The 22,260-nt window shown below is 48.2% G+C and overlaps 1 protein-coding gene across 3 annotated transcripts in view; it reads right to left on the bottom strand.

Annotated features, from left to right (window-relative positions):
- LOC119958117 (electroneutral sodium bicarbonate exchanger 1-like) overlaps nt 1-22,260 on the bottom strand; it is a 259,631-nt gene that overhangs the window by 159,858 nt on the left and 77,513 nt on the right. For 2 of the 3 annotated variants that reach the window (XR_005458961.1, XM_038786362.1), the window contains exon 2: nt 4,476-4,560. Coding sequence is in view for 2 of the 3 variants with exons in the window: in XM_038786362.1 (XP_038642290.1) it covers nt 4,476-4,560 (85 nt within the window). In the remaining variant the exon portion in view is untranslated. The remainder of the gene's footprint in view (nt 1-4,475; nt 4,561-22,260) is intronic. The other variant, XM_038786363.1, reaches the window with a different exon arrangement.

Raw genomic sequence — 22,260 nt, 5'->3', positions numbered from 1 at the left:
TACAGATCGTGTGCGACCACCAGATGAAGATCATGAACGTGTGGGCACGCTTCCCGGGGAGTGTGCACAACAGCTACATCCTGGGGCAGTCGTTCATCCTTCTTCGAGGAGCACCTCCAGTATGGGCGGCTGGCTGTTGGAGGATAAGGGGTATCCGCTGAGGACCTGGCCAATGATGCCAGTACGGAGGCCAGAGACCACAGCGGAGACCCGGTACGGTGAAGCCCATGCAGCCACCCGGGCTGCCATTGAGCGGTGCATCAGACTCCTCAAGATGCGGTTCCGAGGGCAGCATGTGGCGCAGTAGTTAGCACTGGGACTGCGGCGCTGAGGACCCAGGTTCGAATCCCGGCCCTGGGTCACTGTCCGTGTGGAGTTTGCACATTCTCCCCATGTCTGCGTGGGTTTCACCCCCACAACCCAAAGATGTGCAGGTTAGGTGGATTGGCCACGCTAAATTGCCACTTAATTGGAAAAAAATAATTGGCTACTCTAAATTTATAAAAAAAAAAAAAAAAAAGATGCGGTTCCAATGCCTCAACAGCTCCAGTGGTGCCCTGCAGTGCACCTCCCAGAGGGTCGCCCACTTTGTTGTGGTCTGCTGTGTCTTCCACAACCTGGAACAGCAGCGGGGCGACGTGCTGGAGGTTGCTGACAAGGAACGTGTGGCCACCTCCGAGGAGGAGGGGGAATGAGGACGAGGAGGACAAGGATGATGCAGAGAAGGGCCTCACGGTAGCATGGTGGTTAGCATCAATGCTTCACAGCTCCAGGGTCCCAGGTTCGATTCCCGGCTGGGTCACTGTCTGTGTGGAGTCTGCACGTCCTCCCCGTGTGTGCGTGGGTTTCCTCCGGGTGCTCCGGTTTCCTCCCACAGTCCAAAGATGTGCGGGTTAGGTGGATTGGCCATGCTAAATTGCCCGTAGTGTAAGGTTAATGGGGGGATTGTTGGGTTACGGGTATACGGGTTACGTGGGTTTAAGTAGGGTGATCATGGCTCGGCACAACATTGAGGGCCGAAGGGCCTGTTCTGTGCTGTACTGTTCTATGTTCTATGTTCACCACTTTGCCACCAGCACCTACTGAATGGACAGAAAGGCAGAATTCAGCCCAGCAAAGTACTCGCTTAAACATGTCACAGCAGGACAGGCCATAACATTGACAAGGCCTGAAACCACAACCACAGGGTTGCACAGTAAAACATCTTAACTTGCAGCATTAACAAGCCAGCCTGGAATGTAAACTTGTACCAAAAATTGGCAGGAAAACTACTGTTCAAAAATACATGCCACATTTTCTGCCGGGCAACAGCTATAGTCAGGTTTTTTTTTAATGAGGGTTTGCTTTGAAATGGCCATCAATCTAGTCCAAGAGTATAATTTAAAACTAGAATTTTGTCTCCTTAATTATAATGAACATCGAAAAATGATAAGCAAAAACCTTCAAAGGTAAGATGGAACAGAAAAGCTCAATTGGAACTAGTGTTTTCTTTCTGTGTGTTAGAGAATGTGCGCACACTTTTGTTCGCTAGTCTTAAGCTGAAACTTTATGTACTGTAAGTAAAATTAATTCATGTTTCAAACAAAAGACAGTATATTTTGTACTTTGTAATGTGTTAATTAAAAATAGCAAAATAAAAAAAAACGATAAAGGATGATGCAGAGGTGCCAGAACAGCAGGGGCTGGAGGACGAGGCTATCCCCTCCACCCCAACCAAAATCCCCTGACTCACTACAAAGTAATCAATCCTCGAATACACCTCATAGCCGTGTGAAAAGAAGGAATACTCCCTTCCCCCAGGTTCTGAAAGCGGATGGAAAGAGGGTGGAAAATGTTCTCGTGGGCAGGCGTCAAACGTTGTCCAATGGGGTGTCATCGTTCACACTGCCTGGGTATCGGGCGCAGACATGCATTATGCGCATCTGATGGTCACACACCAGCTGCACGTTCATCGAGTGGAACCCCTTTCGGTTTGTGAAGAGCGGCCTGTCATCTGCAGGTGCTCATAGGGCGACATGCATCCCGTCAAACACCCGCTGGACCCAGGGCATCTCGGCGATGCCCGGGCAACCTGGTGGGCTCGGTCCACATTGAAATGAATATATTGTGATGACTGGGCGCACAAGACCTCCATGACAGCGTGGATGCACCTGTGCACCGAGCTCTGTGAGATCCCGGGCCGGTCCCCACTCGGCTCCTGGAAGGAGCCTGTGGCATAAAAGCTCAGAGCGAACGTCACGTTGACGATCACCTGGGACGGGTGTCCTCCCCCATTCCCCCTCGGTGCAAGGTGCGCCAGGATCTGGCAGATATGCCGGAGTCTTCAACAGCATTTCCGGTCTGGCAGATCCTGGAATGACATACAGAGCCGGTGCACGCGAGACCTCATGCGTCGCCTCCTTTGCACCTCCTCCTCCTGCTCCTTCTCGGCCTGTTGGGCGCATCCCCCAGGGCTGCAGCGACCAGCAGGAAGGCCACCATTGCTGGTTGAATTCCAATATCCATTGTCTGCCGGGGGTGAAATGAAATGAAAAAATGAATGAAAATCGCTTATTGTCACAAGTAGGATTCAAATGAAGTTACTGTGAAAAGCCCCTAGTCGCCACATTCTGGCACCTGTTCAGGGAGGCTGGTATGGGAATTGAACCGTACTACTGGCCTGCCTTGGTCTGCTTTCAAAGCCAGCGATTTAGCCCTGTGCGAAACCAGCAAAGGCTGACATGTTAGCATGGTGCTTACCCCCATACCCAACCAGGTCCACCAGGCTGTACAATGGTCCCGGTTGGCACTGTAGACCCTGGCCCCGCATGTCCTTCCCCCCCCAGCCCCATCGGTAGCCGGTACCATGGGGGTTTCCGGCCCTGGCACCCTTCCCTGCTGCCAGGGGTATGTTGGCTAGCACTGCCCACGCCAGTGGTGCTCTCCAAGGCACCGTCTGACGCCCCGTGTAAGAGCTACTGTGGGCAGCACGGTAGCACAAGTGGATAGCACTGTGGCTTCACAGCGCCAGGGTCCCAGGTTTGATTCCCTGCTGGGTCACTGTCTGTGCAGAGTCTGCACGTTCTCCCCGTGTCTGCGTGGGTTTCCTCCGGGTGCTCCGGTTTCCTCCCACAGTACAAAGACGTGCAGGTTAGGTGGATTGGCCATGATAAATTGCCCTTAGTGACCAAAAAGGTTAGGTTAGGAGGGGTTATTGGGTTACGGGGATAGGGTGAAAGTGAGGGCTTAAGTGGGTCGGTGCAGACTCGATGAGCCGAATGGCCTCTTTCTGCACTGTATGTTCTATGGTCTATGTTCATTGCCCTTGGGTGGGCCACGTATTGCCCCAATGGCCAGTTTGGAGGTGTATGGAATGGTGGAGGGTGGGGGCTGGGGTGTTGTGGTGGTGGGGTGGGGTGAGTGCACCCATACAGCCGGTGTCACTCTGTAGAACTAGGTGCCAAGGTGGGTGGTCAGTGGTGTGCGCAGGAAGATGGCTGCCTTGCAGGCCGTGGCAATGGCGGTCCGTGCCTGGACACCACCCCAGTCCCGTGGGAGGTCACCCCCCCCCCCCCTCCCCAACCCGGTGCTGGCAGGTCCACCCCCACCAGCCCTGCTAGTGTCAGGACTGGCAGCCCACGGTTGCTCCTCTCCGGGTCCTGCCTCCTCTTTCTCCCTCAGCAGCCATAGAGCCCGTCTCCCGAGTGAACCTCACCGTTGGGAATCTCCCCAGTGGATGCAGAGAATCGCAGAGGTCATGGAGAATACCGGGTTAGGCCCGCTAACGATATGCCAACGGCGTTTACTGTATGTATGGAGTGGAACGCATTGACGGCTCTGTCTAGGCACTAGAGAATTACAATTTGGTGTGAAACCATCGCCTGCCACGATTTCGGAGTCAGAACCGATTCTTCGCTCAATCGTATTTCCCGATTCCAGCGTCAACCGATGGAGAATCCCACCCCATATCTCTGTAGTAGGCAAAGAACTTAACATTTACAGAGTGTCTTTCACAACCCAAGAATGACTCAAACTGCTTCCCAGCCAATGAAGCACAGAAGTAATTGACAAAGTGCATCATCAAACATTTCTGAAATAACAGTTTACACTGAAATACTGTGGGAATGGAATGCTCTTTGATCAACAGCATATAGTCCATTGCTCATTGGCAGGTGATGTGTGGGGTTAGAAAACATTTCCACGTGGTTAGGAGTGTCAGTGATTGGGCAGCACGGTGGCGCAGTGGGTTAGCACTGCAGCCTCACGGCGCCGAGGTCCCAGGTTCGATCCCGGCTCTGGGTCACTGTCTGTGTGGAGTTTGCACATTCTCCCCGTGTTTGCGTGGGTTTCGCCAACCCAAAGATGTGCAGGCTAGGTGGATTGGCCACGCTAAATTGCCCCTTAATTGGAAAAATGAATTGGGTACTCTAAATTTATAAAAAAAATTTTTAAAAAGGAGTGTCAGTGATTTGTAAAATACAAATGCACACACATACCTTCCAGCTCCTCTTTTTCATAGTGTATGTTGAGTATTGAACTGGTTCCCCCTTGGTCTACCACAGCCTCCTCATCATGCCTCTGCTGGATACAGAAAACGATGTATTAAAATCACAACATTTCTTATAATAAATGTCAATGTGTATTATTTCATATAACAGCCACCTCCAACATGCTTTCCAATATGGCCCTGACTGGATCACTCAAACGCACCCAAACTCTCTCTTTTCCCAGCCAAGTTCAGATGGAGTGGCGAGCATTGTTGAGCAAAAGCAGCTTAAGATCAGAAAATATGTCAGATGTCAGGAAAACAACATCAATAGGTCTGGTTTAACATGGAATAGTATGCATAAAATTTACAAAAAATAATGTATGTTTAATGGGGCAATAACTATTCTGGAAGTTCAAAGATGTGCAGATTTTAAAAATATATATTTTTATTGATTTTTGAACATTGAAGGAAGCTGAGCAGAAGAGAGCAATACAGAGTCATACATTTATCTCCCCTGCCCTGCACGCCCCCCCCTCCCCAAATATATAACACAAAATTATACAAAAAGGAAACAGTGAAATGAACAGTCAACAGCACTCAATTCCTTGAAGAAAGAGACAAATGGGTTGTCATCTGAACATTAACAAATTCTCTTATAAACACCTCATGACATATTTACTCTTCTCCAGATATAAAAAGGACATCAAATATTCTAACCAGGATGGAGCACTGGGTGGCTTGGAGGTTTCCAGGTTAATAAAATTCACCTGCGAGCTATTAATGAAGTAAATGCAATAACGTCTGCTTCATTACTGAAACTGGTTGGTGCAGATGAGATTCAGAATATGGCTGTTCAAGGGCAGGGCTGCAGGTCAATGTCCAGAATATTGGAGAGAGTGTTGAATAAAGATGACCAGTAGCCAAAAAGCTTTGGACAGGACCAGAACATGTTGGTGTGGTTAGCGGGAGCAAGCGAGCATCTGTCGCATTTGTTGTCTGTATTGGGGGAAAACCTACTAATTCTGGCTTTGGTTAAGTGAATTCTATGCAGAACTTTAAATTGAATCAAGCTTAACCAAGCGCAGGAGGCTGTGGAGATGACTCTACATAGGACCTCCTCCCACCTGTCATCAGTGAGACAGAGCCCAAGCTCATCCTCCCAGTCCCCTCTCAGCTTCTGGAAAGGGAAGGGCCTGGAGGATTTCATGAGATCTTACAGCCTTGAGATAGACCCACTACTGGTTTCGGGCACAGACAGAACCCTCTCCAATAATGTACTTGGGGGCGGTTGAGGGAAGGATGGAAAGCGCGAGGGACGAAACCACAGACTTGAAAATAGTGATTGGGACTAGACTTAGGTAAATCAAATTTGTCTGTGAGCTCGCTGAAACTGGCGAGTTTCCATCTACAAACAGGTCAGCGAAACACTTGAATCCTTTCCTCTTCCACAAGGCAAATGCTGAGTCAACCATGGAGGGCAAAAGGAGTGGTTATAGCAAATAGGGTCCAATAGGGAGGGAGCGGAAAGCTTAAAGTGTTGGCGAAATTGTTTCCATGTTCTTAAAGTTGACATCATAACGGGGTTTGACATGAATTTCGAAAGGGGGTGAAGCACAGACCAAGGCAGGAAGAGAGGATGAGCAACAGGAATATGCCTCCATAAGGCACCAGTTGGGGCTTGGGTCATGACACCACATCAGAATTCTTCGGATATTAGTCGCCCAATAATAATACAATAAGTTAGGGAGAGATAGGCCACCAACTCGTCTCCCTCTGAAGTATCGCTCTGCAGGCACTAGGGGATCTGCCCAGCCAGATGAACAAGGATTTCAGCTTATTAATCATGGCAAAAAATGATTTTGGTCGGAAGATGTGGAGACATTGGAAAACAAACAGGAATTTGGGGAGAATATTTATGTTTATGGGATGAATTCTACCAGCTAAAGAGAGAGGTAGACAATTCCAGCAGGTGCAAATCTGACTTAACTTTGACAACCAGCGCAGCACGGTGGCGCAGTGGTTAGCACTGCTGCCTCACGGCGCCGAGGTCCCAGTTCAATCCCGACCCTGGGTCACTGTCCGTGTGGAGTTTGCACATTCTCCCCCTGTCTGCGTGGGTTTCGCCCCCACAACCCAAAGATGTGCAGGGTAGGTGGATTGGCCACGCTAAATTGCCCCTTAATTGGAAAAAATGAATTGGGTACTCCAAATTTCTAAAAAATATTTTGACAACCAGGCTCGAGTAATTTATTCTATGAAGGATCATGAGCGAATGAGCTGTGTTGATGCCGAGGTAACAAAAGCTATCACCAGATATATTTGATAGGCACTGAAGTTAACTGGGAAACACTTGCTTTTATTAATGTTCAGTTTATAGCCAGAAAAGGAGCCGAAGGTACTGAGAATAGTCAGTACGTCACTGACACAGGGAAAGGGGTTTGTAATCTGTAAAAGGTCATCAGTATACAAGGACAGACAGGCGCGATCTTCCGGAAACATTTCCAAATGTTTTAGTGAGCGGGAATTGCTACGAGTTTCCCGGCGCTCGGCCCAGCGAAACCGGCAATTCAATTCACCGGTAATTGGTCCCTTAACGAGGCCTCACAGGCTTCTTGTCCTGAATGCCAGCTTGCCAGCTGCACTTACTCAGTCAACCCCAAACCCAGATGCTCTGCCATTCCGTATATCTGGTGATAGCTTTCGTTACCTCGGCATCAACACAGCTCATTCGCAATGATGGCGCCGAGGAGACCAGCCCCATAATTCGGGGATGCTGGCCTGGCCTGGTGAGGCTCCTGCACACGGTGGAGGCCAGGAGGTGTGTCCTGTTCTCCCGAGGGACCCGGAGGGTGAGCCACAGGGCAGCCAGTGCTGCCTGGGCGAGGTGCTGCAACAGTCAGCTCGGGCAGCGTGACCAGGAGGATTGGACTCCAGTGTTGCAACAAGGTCAAGACCTACACCGGGCAGCATGAGTGAGTAGACACCAACATCCCCGCCAGCCCCCCCCCCCCCCCCCCCCCACCCCCCAAGGGAACAGCCCCCCCCCCGGCGACCCCCAACCTTCCCTCCATCCCCCTTCAGCACTCCCTCCACCCCAACCCTCCCTTCACCCCCCCACCCGACTGTGAACCACGCGTGAGGGTAACAATGCCCTCACAGTGTCTCCTCAGAAAAAGCTCTCCATTAATCGGTGGGTGAGGGCCCAGACTGGCGGTAGGGTGCCGGACTTGAGAATCCTCACCTCCTTCAAGTAGGAGGCCCTGGAGGTGACTGGTGTGGCCGAGAAAAGGGCGTTCATCAATACGGAGGCTGACGGACGTCGCAGAGGTGAGGGACCACCGAGCTCCACCTGGGTGACCTGTCAAACGTGAGTAAAGATTGCCTTACTGACTGACCCATCCCTCCAACTGACCCACATGTCCATTCTCCCTCAGGTCCAGCAGCCAATTGTGCCAGCCCATCCCGGGTGGCACCCTGTCCTGACCCCGAAGAGAACACCTCGGAGGAGAGCTCCAAGGATGAAACTGTTATAGTCGCGGCACAGCTGCCATCCCCACCCTCCACCAGCGCAGAGACACGCACCTCGGTGGGACATGTTAGTGGTCAGGCTTCTGCGGCACAATCTGGTGAGCACCACACTGCTGCTGATGTACATCAGATGGAGGCAGGAACCCCCAGGTAAGACAGCAATAGGAGGGCTGCTGGACCCAATAACCCATCTGGGTCCCAGCCTGATGCTGAACCTCTGGAACAGAATTATCCGGAGCTGATGGAGACGATAAGCAGAGGCCGGGACATTCAGAGGAAGATGTCAGCGTCACTCCAGCAGGTCCATAGCCGCTTGGAGGAGTCCCAAAGACTACGAGAGCAGGAGATGGTGCCAGCAATGAGTGGCACCGAGGCCAACACTGCTGGGGTTGCGACCGCAGTGGAGAGCCTACTGCACGATGTCGACACCATGAGTGAAGGTGACCAAGGCGTCGCATAGTCGGTGACGGTCATGGCTGAGGTTCTCGGCAGAATGTCCAACTCGCTGGGGGATGTCACCCATTACCAGGTTGACCTTGATGAGGTTACGTGGGACGTCCCGCTCTCAGATGGGCATGGCCGAGGCACTGCAGAGCTTGTCCCAGTCGCAGGTGTGCATTGCGGGGCACCGCAGAGCATTGCCCAGTCACTGAGGAGCATTTGCCGAGGGTGTCAACATGATCTTGCAGAGCACGGGAAGCCGCCAGGGTTGGCAGAGCCAGATGATACAGGGGCAACCGGGGATCGAACCAGCTGCCCCTCTGATGCACGATTAATAACTCCCGAAGCGAGATTGTAGGACAATTGAAGGCTTTATTGAACTAGATGTTTCCCCCAGCAGTGCAGGTACAGAATGCAGCACCTCGGGAAACACAGACTCTTATACTCCGCCTTACTGGGCGGAACCAGCAGGCAGGCTTCACCAATGATCTTACAGTATCAGGTACCTCCAACACTAATGATCTTACAGCATCAGGTACCTCCAACCTAGGTACCTTAATAACCCTAATACCGACTGCCACACCCTTCATCCCAAGGTGAACTCCAGGGCCTTATGGGCACCGATTGGGAAGAGGGTTTGCTGAGTGCCAACCCTGGCCTGTCCCACGGAGTGGTGACATTGGTCATCAGCGCTCCAGAGTTCTACCTCTCAGCTGAGACCGCGTCTCGGAGTCAGCACACTGGACAGAGCGGCAGAGACGCCCGCCGGGGCATCGAAGGCCACAGGATAAGGTAAGCAGCTGGCTGCCTCCACATCTGATGTGCATCCTGAGGAAACACCAAGACATAGTGGTAGAGCTAGGAGGGCCAGGCACGCCGAGGAGCACTGAGGGCACCGGGGTAAGGGGGGTGGGATGTAGGTAGGTGGGGGGTGGGGAGGGGGTCAGCACCATTGGGAATGGGGTATTATACAGCGCATTAAACAACTTTTTGCACAAACATTACGATGCCTCTGTCACTTTCTTCCGCAATGCTGGCTGACAGTGTCCAGGCATCAAGGTGTGATTGGGATGCTAGGCAATGACTCACACATGCTACATGGCCCACCCACCCATGGAAATCTACTTGTGTGAAGTGCTCACTTACCCACAATTGCCATTTCTCTATTAGCAATAGCCTTCAGCCACGCAGCCAGATTCCTCAGCAGTCGGTGGGGGTTATGGGTGATCAGTGGGGAAGACGGGCAGGGACAAGGGTTACCCCTGGAATAGGGTTGGGATCCAGGGTATGGCATGGTGCAAAACACAATTTTTAATGGCCCTATGATTTTTCTCCTGGGTTGTATGTGACATTGTCCTCGAGATTAATAGTTAATTCCAGGAGAGTTATCAGCCCGACTGCTGCCTCAGACCTATTAACTCCTTTAGTAACAACCGATTCTGAACTGAAAAGTCTGCATTTTGATTTCTTCACAACCATGTAACCTCCATAATCACTGAAGTTTATTTGTGTCGAACCCACTGCCAAGTGATGACAAAGGTTTATTTTTAAATATAGCAAAGCAGAAGGCTTCCTGCTTAATAGATGTCTTGCATCCTGTTCAATGCACAATGCACAGTTAGATCCATATAAATATTTGATAAATTAGAGGCACATTGTAAATAAAGTGCATATATACACACAACACATCACTGCTATGTGTGGACCATTTCTGGCTTACTAATCATGAAAAGTCTTTGTCGTCATATGCAACACACAAGTGAGATACAATTACTTTGATGCTCAGTGTAACATCTATAAAAAGGATGATTTCACCAGTCCATTAGTGAGAGGCACCATTCAGAACAAAGCGGAATGCATCAGTTATATGATTTAATCAGCTTAGCAGCAGCAGAGTCACGTCTGCTCAGTGCAGAATCCATGTGTCCACCCATCTCCAAAGGGCTCAAATCAAACAATACAGCCTGTGCTGGTGAATCACTCTGACCTTGCTGAGCAAATTACAATGTGTTCGCCCACATGCATAAGTACAGCATCGACATTAAACTGTTGAATGTTCACTTCAAATTAGGAATATTCCAAGGTTAAAGTAACCTACAACCCATTGAATTTAAAGTCAAATTTCAGACACTTGTTAAATATGTATTGTATTTGCCATTTCTCCAATTTCCCCACTTTCTGATTCCCACCATGGCCTAACACAGGCACGTGAAATACTTCCCTACCTATCTGTAATGAACTCCAATTGGCTTTATTGGTTGGCCAATTGGAGTATGAGATCCCTCAATAATAGCTCACTGAGGGGGCCCATATAATCACCTGTGTAGGCTGTGTAAGCCAGTCTTAAGTTGACTGGACTGCTAGCAGCACTGTTTGTAGCTGCTCCTGTAATATCGTTATTATAAATAAATATTGGTGTGGTGACGGAACTCCTGCCTCCCGTGGATTACTACACTACAGTAGTCCCCCGTTATAACGCGGGTGTTGGGGTCCAAGACAGCCACCCGCGTTGCATCCGAGCCGCGGATATCCACGATGGGGGTTTTAAATTTATTTAAAAATCTATGCATGCGCTTCCCATTGTGAGTCTACGGGGGGCGGGGGGAGAGGTCAGACCCCCGTAGACTCACAATGGGAAGCGCATGCATAGATTTTTAAATAAATTTAAAACCCCCATCGTGGATCTAATTAAAACAAGCTCTCTGATTGCCACAGAATGAGGAGTTATTCCAGAGGGAAACCCACAGAAACTTACCAGGAACTCTGGTGGGTTTCACCAAACTGGAGGAAAGGATTGCCTTTCAAAAATATGTTCTGACCACCACCGGTTTAAAGAACCTGTCTGCTGTGCAGGGTTGAGGCAGCTGTAGCTCTGCACTATCCACTTCCGGACGCTGTGTGAGCTGCTCCTCTCTCACTGAATCTCCCTCCAATCAGCCGGCAGTGTCAACTTCAGCGGCCGGCTCACTTTGATCTGGAGAGGGAAGCTGACAGTTGGGGTCCATAAGCCCCCCCCCCCCCCCCCCCCCCCCCCGCCGTATATCGCGAACCGCGGTATTGCGGAGCGCGGTATAACGGGGGACTACTGTATCCAACTCGCAGAGCTGGCAAACTACCAGAGTCACTCGTTCAGTGCCATCACAGAGTGAACAGGGAAAGGGGATTTGTAGAAAGATCAAAAAAGGAACCTGATGTGTTAGGCAGGTTGGTTCGACGTTGACTGCAACTGGATGCGGTGAAGCTAGAAGCAAACGTCTGACACAGGAGATGATCCAACACGGTTTTATTTAACTAGTGGACTGCTGTACATGTTCAGCTGTGGGTTGACACTCTACTAATCCAACTGATGACCTCTTACTGGCTTGACCAGACTTACTAGCTACCGCATGGTGCTGACTAACTTGTGCACTCTGACTGTCTCAGTAGCTGGGTCCTGAGAGAGGGAGAGTCTTAACGCCCTGTGGGCTTTATAGTGGTGGTGTCCTGTCTGGTGATTGGTTGTTCTGTGTCCATTGGTTATCCTGTGTGTCAATCACTGCCTGTCTGCATCTCATTATATACACGAGTGGATATTATGACAGAACCCAGGGTCAGAAGCATATAGTTTTAAAAGAAAACAAACAACGCTTGGTCTACTGCATCGAGCCAGTCAGAAAATGTGAACCAGGCTGCAGACAGTTGGGCCATTAAACCATTAGTTTCCCTCAGGTTACACCCAAAATGGCAGTGACAAAACTCTTTCACTCCACATTGTGCAGCGCTGGGCCATCCACTCAAGGTCCACGTCAATGCCGGGCCACCAAACATAGCTACGAGCTAACGTTTTCATCTTGGACACCCCTGGGTGTCCATTGTGGAGGTGCACCAGGAGTGGGCCACCACATTCGGGGACCACCACGCGGGTCCCCAAAGGAGTACCCCTTCCTCCATGCTCAGCTCTGGCATCTCCGTGGTGTAGGCCTTCAGGTCCTGTGGTAAAGCCCGGTGCTGAGCCCCATACTGCACCATGTGGCAGGTACGTGATAGCTGAGGGTCAGTTTGGATCCACCCGCGAATGCGGTATGCCGTGATTGCTAACAGGTCCATAAAATGGAGGGCAGCAATGACTTCGCTGGCTGCTGCTGGTGTTGTTGGCCTGGTTGGCAGGGGCAGATGGATTAACACGTTGGAGTGGTGTTCCGGAACATAACCATATGCCGCTAGCAACAGTGCCCAGTGCTGGATGTGGGCAGAAGCAATGGGGGAATGCCCAATCTTCCTTGAAGAGCCTGAGAGGGCAGTGTGACCTGTGAGAACGGTGAAGCGATGCCTGTAGATATATTGATTAAATTTATTGACTCCAAACACAACAGCCAACCCTCCTTCTCGATCTGCACGTATTGTTTCTCTGCGTCTCTGGCTGTTCCATGCGTCTGGATGAAGAATTTGTTGTCAAAGGTGAAGACGTTGTGATCTAGATCTAGGTCTTCACCTTTGACAACAAATTGCTTCTCTCCTCTCTCCGAGTTCTCAGAGTTCCGGATCTGCTTCTGGTCTCTGGGTTTATATTCTCTTTCTAACAGTTATCAAGTTTTTATTACCTTATTGTAAATTAACTTATTTCACTTTGATTGTAAAAAGTATCTTTGATATAAACATTCTAATACAACTAAGTATTCATTTTGGGCATGGCCTCACCTCTCAGATCTCATTACATTGTCCTTTGTGATGTTCAAAAAATGCTTTGGTTTTAGGTGTTACTTTTAATTCCTGTATTTCAATAGCTTAATTTTTCAATTGTCCCCAGTTCATAACTTTGCCTTTGATTTTGACTTTAAATTATGTTTCTCGTAGACAGGTTGTCTCCAATTTTCTTTAATTTACTTGATGTTAGTAGAATTTCACACTTAAAATTGACACCAAATTCAACTGAACCTAATCCTTTCCAGTTGTTTACTAAGAGTTAATTTCAATGAAGGTGTGAAACATTGCTTTTAGCTGTATGCTAAAATTTCACTTGGTTATAACTTGAAAGACCTGCCTGTTTTAAACATTCGTCACTTAATTCAATTGAAACTCTCATCCATGCTTTTCCAGATGCTTCCTAAGATAGCTACTTTCAATGAAGGTGTGAACCATTGTTTTTAGCTTAATACAAGAATCCTGTGTGTTTGATAAACCTGCTTGAGAGAAATAATCTGCATTTTATAATCCTGTCCTTTGCAGCTGCTATTAACCGTTCATGGGATCTTTCCCTGTATCCTCTCATGTTTCTCTCAGACCAGGTATTGCCAGACTTCCATGCTTCAAATTACACATTTTTCTGTATTTTCAACAACACGGTAGCATGGTGGTTAGCATAAATGCTTCACAGCTCCAGGGTCCCAGGTTCGGTTCCCGGCTGGGTCACTGTCTGTGCGGAGTCTGCACGTCCTCCCAGTGTGTGCGTGGGTTTCCTCCGGGTGCTCCGGTTTCCTCCCACAGTCCAAAGATGTGCGGGTTAGGTGGATTGGCCATGCTAAATTGCCCATAGTGTCCTTAAAAGTAAGGTTAAGGGGTTGTTGGGTTACGGGTGTAGGGTGGATACGTGGGGTTGAGTAGGGTGATCATTGCTCGGCACAACATCGAGGGCCGAAGGGCCTGTTCTGTGCTGTACTGTTCTATGTTCTATGTTCTAACACACCTAGCAATGTGGCTGTCCCTTTTTTATTCCTAAACTCCACCCGCAAAACTTCATTTGATGCCCCCTCCAGGATATCATCTCTCCTTACTGCAGTAACTGACTCAACTAAAATTGCAATGCCGCCTCCTCTTTCACCCCCTCTTCTGTCTCGCCTGAAGATTTTATATCTCAAGATGTTGAGCTACTAATCCTGCTCCTCCCTCAATCAGGTCTCCGTGATGGCTACTGTATCACAATCCTATCCTCGCCCTTAACTCATCTGTTTTACCTGTAATACTCCTGGCTCTAAAGTGCTTGCCTAACTCCCTTAAAACTTAATACAGCTGTATTCCCTCTGACTTGATAGCTTTACTGTATTATACTGTGTCCCTATTCTGCTAACAGTCTGTGTATCCTTCCCCAAATTAGCTTAAACTCCTCCCAACAGCACTAGAAAACCCACTGGCAAGGACGTTAGTCCCGCTCTGGTTCAGATGTAGACCGTCTCACTTGCACAGGTCCCACCTTCCCCAGAAACGGTCGCAGTGATCCAAGAATCCAAAACCCTCCCTCCTGCGCCAACTCTTAAGCCATGCATTCATCTGCGCTATTATCCTATTTCTGTACTCACTCGCATGTGGCACTGGGAGTAATCGAGAGATTACAACCTGAGAGGTCCTGCTCTTTAGTCTATTGCCTAGCTCCTTGAATTCTTGATTCAAAAACTCATCCCTCTTTTTACGTATGTCATTGGTACGAACATGTACCATGAATTCTGCCTTATCACCCTCCCCCCTCAGGATGCCTTGCAGCTGTTCAGTGACATCCCGGACCCCGGCACCAGCGAGGCAACACATCCTGGAGTCACGTTGATGGCCACTGTAGCATATATTTGTTCCCATGACTATAGAAGTATAGAATCCCCTATTACTATTGCTCTCCAGCCTCCGCCACCCCACCCCCCACCCCGGTTCCCCACACACAGTTTCTGGTGCCAGAAGCTTGGCTCTGCACTCCCTGGGGGGAACCAGCACCTTCTTCAGCCTCCAAAAAAGACTACCGACTTGTGAGCGGGACTCCTGAACTATCTTCCTGTTTCACATGGACGGCCTGGTGGTCATCCACTCCTTTCCTTCCTCAATCCCTTCAGCTGCGGTGTGACCACTTCTCGAAACATGCTATCCACGATGCTCTCAGACTCACGGATGCTCCACAGTGTCCCCACAGTTGGGAAACCTGCAGGCATGGGTGCGCTGCCGGTGGTTCGGAGGATCCCGTCGACGGAGAATTCTGCTGCACCTCTTTCCCCTCTGCACCAAATTTCCACGTTGAGCCAAATACACAAATATACTCACTTGGACTGTGCCTCAGTCAGGATGAGGTCTCTCCCACTGCTTGTGCGGCTTTTACTAATTGTGCGCTTGAAACAGTCCCTTTCTAATGGAGAGCTGAGATGAATCATTCTCCAGCTGTGTTTCCTTCCACAGCAAATAACAATTATTGAGGTCCGATTCAGGAAAGGACTTTCAAGTGATTGACAGCTAACTGTCACTCAGACAGCTACCTGCTTAACTGGGCTACTCAACTTAAAAAAGATTTCAAAGTTAAATTCCCACTTTGATCCAAATATAAAGCAGTTTAATTACCAGAACTCCAGCTTTTAGGATGGCACAGACATGAATACTTGGAGGCCTCCTGGCTAAGCCCAGCTTCACTTCTTTAATATATTAGAACAAACATTGTTTTTTAACAAACATGTTATTAAGGCATTTATGGGTTTATAACAACAAGATAAAAATACAAATGTAAACATAATTCAGTACATAAACTCCCCCCAACCAACCGTGGACATGACATCAGCAAATCCCTGCCAGAACCCCCTAAGCTTCGGACATGCCCAGAACACGTGAGCATGATTTGTGGGCCCTCCCACACACCTCACACACCTGTCCTCTACCCCAAAAAACCTGCTCATCCTTGCCACCGTCATGTGTGCCTGGTGAACCACCTTGAATTGTATCAGGCTGAGCCTGGCACATGATGAGGACGTGTTGACTCTGCTCAGAGCATCCTCCCACAGACCCGCCTCTAGCTCCTTTCCTAGCTCCTCTTCCCACTTGTGCTTCACCTCCATAAGCTCTTTATAAATTTCCGAGACCTTCCCTTCCCCCACGGTAGCACAAGTGGCTAGCACTATGGCTTCACAGCGCCAGGGTCCCAGGTTCGATTCCCCACTGGGTCACTGTCTGTGTGGAGTCTGCACGTTCTCTCCGTGTCTGCATGCGTTTCCTCCGGGTGCTTCGGTTTCCTCTATACAGTCCAAAGACTTGCAGAGTAGGTGGATTGGCTATGATAAATTGCCCTTAGTAACCAAAAAGGTGAGGAGGGGTTATTGGGTTATGGGAATAGGGTGAAAGTGAGGGCTTAAGTGGATCGGTGCAGACTCGATGGGCCGAATGGCCTCCTTCTGCACGGTATGTTCTATGTTCTGAAAGCATGCTTAAAAATGATATAATTGAAGGGAGATGCAGTGATTGGAGCTCACCTATTGTGATCCCAAAACCAAATGGAACACAACAATTGTGTGTGGACTATATAAACGCCAATGCAGTTATGAAGTGAGATTTGTATCCTATTCCTCATTTGGAAGACTGTGTCAAAAAGGTGGGTCGAGCAAATTTTATTACCAAACTTGTCTTACTTAAAGGATATTGGTAAGTACGTTTATCAGACAGGGCAAAGGAATTTTCAGCTTTTGTGATGCCAAATGGTCTATTTCAGTTTAAAACCATGCAATTCGGAATGAAGAATACACCAGAACATTCCAAAGGTTAACCAACAAGGTCATTTCTGAACTAAACAATTTTGCAGTATACGTTGACGATTTGGTGATGATCAGTCAAACATGGAATGAGCATTTGGAACATTTAAAGGAATTATTTTATCGACTACAGGAGGACGGATTGGTGGTAAACCTGGCTGAATTTGCAAAAGCTCAGGTCATATTCTTAGGCCATACAATTGGGCATGGTCGGATGGCCTCACAGAATGTGAAAATGAAAGCCATTGGAGAGCTTCCAATACCATCAATGAGGGGAGAAGATTTCTGGGCATGAGTGGTTTCCACCAGAAATTCGTGTCGAATTTTAGCTGTGTGGTTGCTCCACTGACTGAACTTCTGAAAAAGCACAGGAAATTTCAGAGAAGGTGACGGTGAGTTTAGTATTGGCGTTACAACATTTTGATATTTATGTTGTGAACAATTCATCAGAGGCAATTGTATGTACAGACCATAATCCATTAAAGTTTTTGGAGAAGTTTAAGGATCGAAATGCAAGACTGTTTAGATGGAGTTTATTGCTACAGCCTATGCTTTATCACGACTGAGATGTGTGAAGACTGAAATGGTGACATCCTGAAGCCGTTCCAACGGCGTGCAGCGTGAGTCGGGATGACATTGTTTCACAGGGAACGGAGCATGCAAAACCTCCGTCAAACAGCGGTGCTCCCAATTTCATCGTAAAAAGGAATTCTCCGCCCGATCGCCGATTACGAAATCAGCGTCAGGAATCTGAGAATCCCGCCCATTGTGTTCAGCTTAGTAAGATGGTGTCGCTAATGGGAGGAGCCAGGGCTGAAGCAGTTTCTGGAGATTCAGTTCAGTTTTGGATCTGTGTGAACAGACTGCTTCTTCTCTACCAGCAGTTTAGTTAAAAAAAAAGGAGTTTTGGCTGCGAACAGAAGAGGTTTCTGAAAAGGCAAGACTCTGCAAGCTGTTTCCTGGAGGATCTCTTTCTCAAAGTGGTATTAAAGATAGCAGTTAGGAATTTATATTTTATTGTCATTGATTAGCATTGTGTAATGGGTAATTGTAAGCTATTTTCTTGTGTGATGTTAAAGATATTTTAATTCTGTGGTGGTAATAAAGTTTGTTTTAATATATCATATTCTTGGTTGTGCATGGAATCACTCCTGGAGTGGGGTATCCTTTCCTCACAGTCTTACAAAACTAAAGTGAAATATTGGGATTTCTGTCCAGTATGCTAGCAACTGTTAGGCTCTGGTCCGGGATCGTAATAGATAAGCAACCAGAGACCCCCCCATAACAGGGAACCACCCATAGCAGAGACGCCCCATAGCAGAGAACCCCCCATAACAGGGAACTCCCCCCCGTAACAGAGAACCCCCCCCACAACAAGGAACCTCCCATATCAGAGGCCCCCCCAGAACAGTGATTTCCCCATAGCAAAGACCTCCGCATATCAGAGAACCTCCATAACAGGGAACCCCTGCCATTACAGAGACCCACCCCCCTGCCCCCCCCCCACCGCCCATCAGTCACCTGTGCCTGGAAGTTAAAGAGCAGTCCAGGCAGAAACAGTGGGGGGGGGGGGGGGGGGGGATCACTGCTTTTTCATTCACATGTGTCTCACACCTGCTGTGTCAGACAGATGTCGAGAAAGCAGCAGCTGTAACTTAATAGAAAGCCAAATCCAAAACACAAAGCTTTAAACCCCCTCAGATCCTTTGATCTGCAAGACTTCTGTTCACTTCAAAGAAATAGCTTTTAGTAGTCTGTAATTGATAGCTTGACAGCCAGATGACTGGATTGTTTAATTTAATTTCCCTTCATGCTTGAATAGATCTCCAGCAGCCTGTTGTGAAACTAACTGCAATGTTTATAAACATTTAGGAGTTAAGTGCTTTCAATTTCTCTTTTATCTGAATCCCCAAATACCTAAACCTATCCCTCGCGACTGTAAATGGCACCCCCCTAAATTCGTCCGCTGTCTCAGCTCATTCACTGGGAATACCTTGCTTTCCTTACATTCAGTTTGTACCCCAAGAACCCTCCAAACCTCCTGAGCAGGCCCATAATCCTTCCCAAACTCTCCAATGGATCAGAAACATACAGCAAGAGGTCATCGGCATAGAGCAACACCCGATGCTCCCTCTGTCCCCTCATAATCCCCCGCCACTCCGCCAACCCCTGAGAGCCATCCCTAAAGGCTCTATGGCCAGTGCAAACAACAATGGCGACAGCGAGCACTCCTGCCTTGTTCCCCTGTGTTGTTCGAAGCTCCGTGAGCTCATATCATTCATCCGCACACTCGCCCTTGGTGCCACATACAGCAAGCGCACCCATGCCACAAACCTCAGCCCAAACCCAAACATTCCCAGCGGCTGGTTTAGCACACTGGGCTAAATAGCTGGCTTGTAATGCAGAACAAGGCAGCAGCATGGGTTCAATTCCCATACCGGCCTCCCCGAACATGCACCGGAATGTGGTGACTAGGGGCTTTTCACAGTAACTTCATTGAAGCCTACTTTGTGACAATAAGCGATTATTATTATTATTATTATTATTAAGTACCACCACTCCAACTGGTCGAATGCCTGCTCCGCGTCCATGGAGACCACTTCCTCCGGTAACAGGGCTCCCGACGGATTCATGACTACATTCAACAACCTTCTTATATTGCTCGAGAGCTGCCTGCCTTTCACGAAACCGGTTTAATCCTCTGCAACCACCCCTGGGAAAGAATCCTCCATCCTTCCCACCAACAACTTATCCAATACCTTTACATCAGTGTTCAACAGTGATTTGGGCCGTCACCTTTTTCGGGTCCACCGGGTCCTTCCCCCTTTTCTGGATTAACGCAATCACTGCCTGTGTCACAACATACATTAATGATCTGGAAGAAGGAACTGAAAGCACTGTTGCTAGGTTTGCAGATGATACAAAGATCTGTAGAGGGACAGGTAGTACTGAGGGGCGTTGCAGGGGGCCTGCAGAAGGACTTGGACAGGCTAGGAGAGTGGGCAAAGAAGTGGCAGATGAAATACAATGTGGAAAAGTTTGAGATTATGCATTTTGGAAGGAGGAGTGGAGGCACAGACTATTTTCGAAATGGGAAAATGCTTAGGAAATCTCGATTCTCGTAAGGTTCACTATTCTCTTAAGGTTAACGTGCAGGTTCAGTCGGCAGTTAAGAAGGCAAATGCAATGTTAGCATTCATGTCAAGAGGACTAGAATACAAGGCCAGGGATGTACTTCTGAGGCTGTATAAGGCTCTGGTCAGACCCCATTTGGAGTATCGTGAGCAGTTTTGGGCCCCGTATCTAAGAAAGGATGTGTTGGCCTTGGAAAGGGTCCGGAGAACGTTCACAAGATTGATCCCTGGAATGAAGAGCTTGTCATATGAGGAGCGGTTGAGGACTCTGGGTCTGTACTCGTTGGAGTTCAGAAGGATGATGGAGGATCTTATTGAAACGTACAGGATACTGCGAGGCTTGAATAGAGTGGATGTGGAGAGGATGTTTCCACTTGCAGGAAAAACTAGAAACAAAGGACACAATTTCAGACTAAAGGGACGATCCTTTAAAACAGAGATGAGGAGGGATTTCTTCAGCCAGAGGGTGGTGAATCTGTGGAACGTTTTGCCGCAGAAGGCTGTGGAGGCCAAATCACTGAGTGTCTTTAAGGCAGAGATAGGTAGTTTCTTGATTAATAACGGGATCAGGGGTTATGGGGAGAAGGCAGGAGAATGGGGATGAGAAAAATATCAGCGATGATTGAATGGTGGAGCAGACTCAATGGGCCTAGTGGCCTAATTCTGCTCCTATGTCTTATGGTCTGAGCAATATCCTGAGTGTTACATTGACCATAAATGTAATTTGAGCAGCCGCATAAATATTGTGGCTACAAGAGTAGGTCAGAGGCTGGGAGTTCTGCAGTGAGTAACTCCCCAAGCCTGTCAATTATCTACAAGGTACAAGTCAAGAATATGATGGAATACTCTCCACTTGTTGGAGTGCAGCTCTAACAACACTCAAGAAGTTTGACACCATACAAGTCAAAGCAGCCAGTTTGATCTGCACCCCATCCACTTTCAACATTCACTCCCTCCACCACTGACACACAGTGGCAGCATTAAGTACCATCAACAAGATGCAATGCAACAACTCACCAAGGTTTCTTCAACAGCATCTTGCAAACCCGCAACCTCTACCGCCTAGTTGGATAAGGGCAGTAGATATATGGCAACGCCACCACCTGAAGTTCTCCTCCAAGTCACACACCATCCTGACTTGGAAATTTATTCCTTCACTGTCGCTGGATCAAAATCCTGGAACTCTCTTCCCTAACAGTACTGTGGATGCACCTACACCACACAGACTGCAGCGCTTCAAGAAGGTGGCTGACCACCATCTTCCCAAGGGCAATTAGGGATGGACAACAAATGCTGGCCTTGTCAGCGACGCTCACATCCCATGAGCGCATATATTTAAAAAAGAGCAGAGTAAATAGTTGCAGAATGTCAGCAACAGAAAACTAGAGGAAGCTATAGTGAAGAATTATATCGATATTACCTGAAAGCTGGCAAGTTAACTTGTATTTGCAGCTTTCTAAAGCTGCCCAGTCAGTCAGTTCATTGTGAATTGATAAATGGAATTCATAAACCTTGGTCACGTAGCATTACACACTACTAAATAAGTGGAAGAATATTCAAAAGCAGGTCAGCAGATTGAAACCCTCCAATATGAGATCTTCATGGTTAATAGTTTAGCCATTACATTGTCAGGGTGAGTTGATACCTTTGCTTTCGAGCTATGCTCCTGTTGCACATATCTATTTCAATGAAGCAACTCAAAATACAGATCATCTAATTGATAGAATTATATCAAATATCAAGCTACCTGCTCAAATAACAGTGGTATTCAAGATCATTGGATGCTGCTATTTGCAGGTCATGCTGATCTCTTACTCGGCTGAAATTTCTGGAAAGGCCTACGTTCCCACTATTGGGCCATAAGGGAGAGCTGTTGCTGCACAGGAGGGAGGTGTGCTAAAGTCTGCAACGCCATTGCAGTCTGCCAATTAACTGCCAGGAAACAGAGGAACAGTCCACACAGGCGATGTAACAATGCGCCACTTGAAGTGCTGGCACCTTATTTAAAGGGCTGTCAGTAATCTGTCAAAACAATCCACCCACACAGGCAGCATTAATTGAAACCCTGATGGATGAGGTAATACATTGAATGGGTGAAGAAGAAAGAAGTCTTGCCATAATTGTCCAGAGTTTTGCTGAGACTACACCTGGAGTACTGTGTGCAGTTTTGGGCTCTATATTTAAATATATATATGTGGTTGCATTGGAGGCAGTACAGCGAAGACTC

Source organism: Scyliorhinus canicula, chromosome 28 (genome assembly GCF_902713615.1).
Source record: "Scyliorhinus canicula chromosome 28, sScyCan1.1, whole genome shotgun sequence".
In the NCBI taxonomy this organism is placed as follows: domain Eukaryota; kingdom Metazoa; phylum Chordata; class Chondrichthyes; order Carcharhiniformes; family Scyliorhinidae; genus Scyliorhinus; species Scyliorhinus canicula.
Note: the sequence above shows the minus strand (reverse complement) of the source record. Positions and strands in the feature narration are given on the sequence as shown.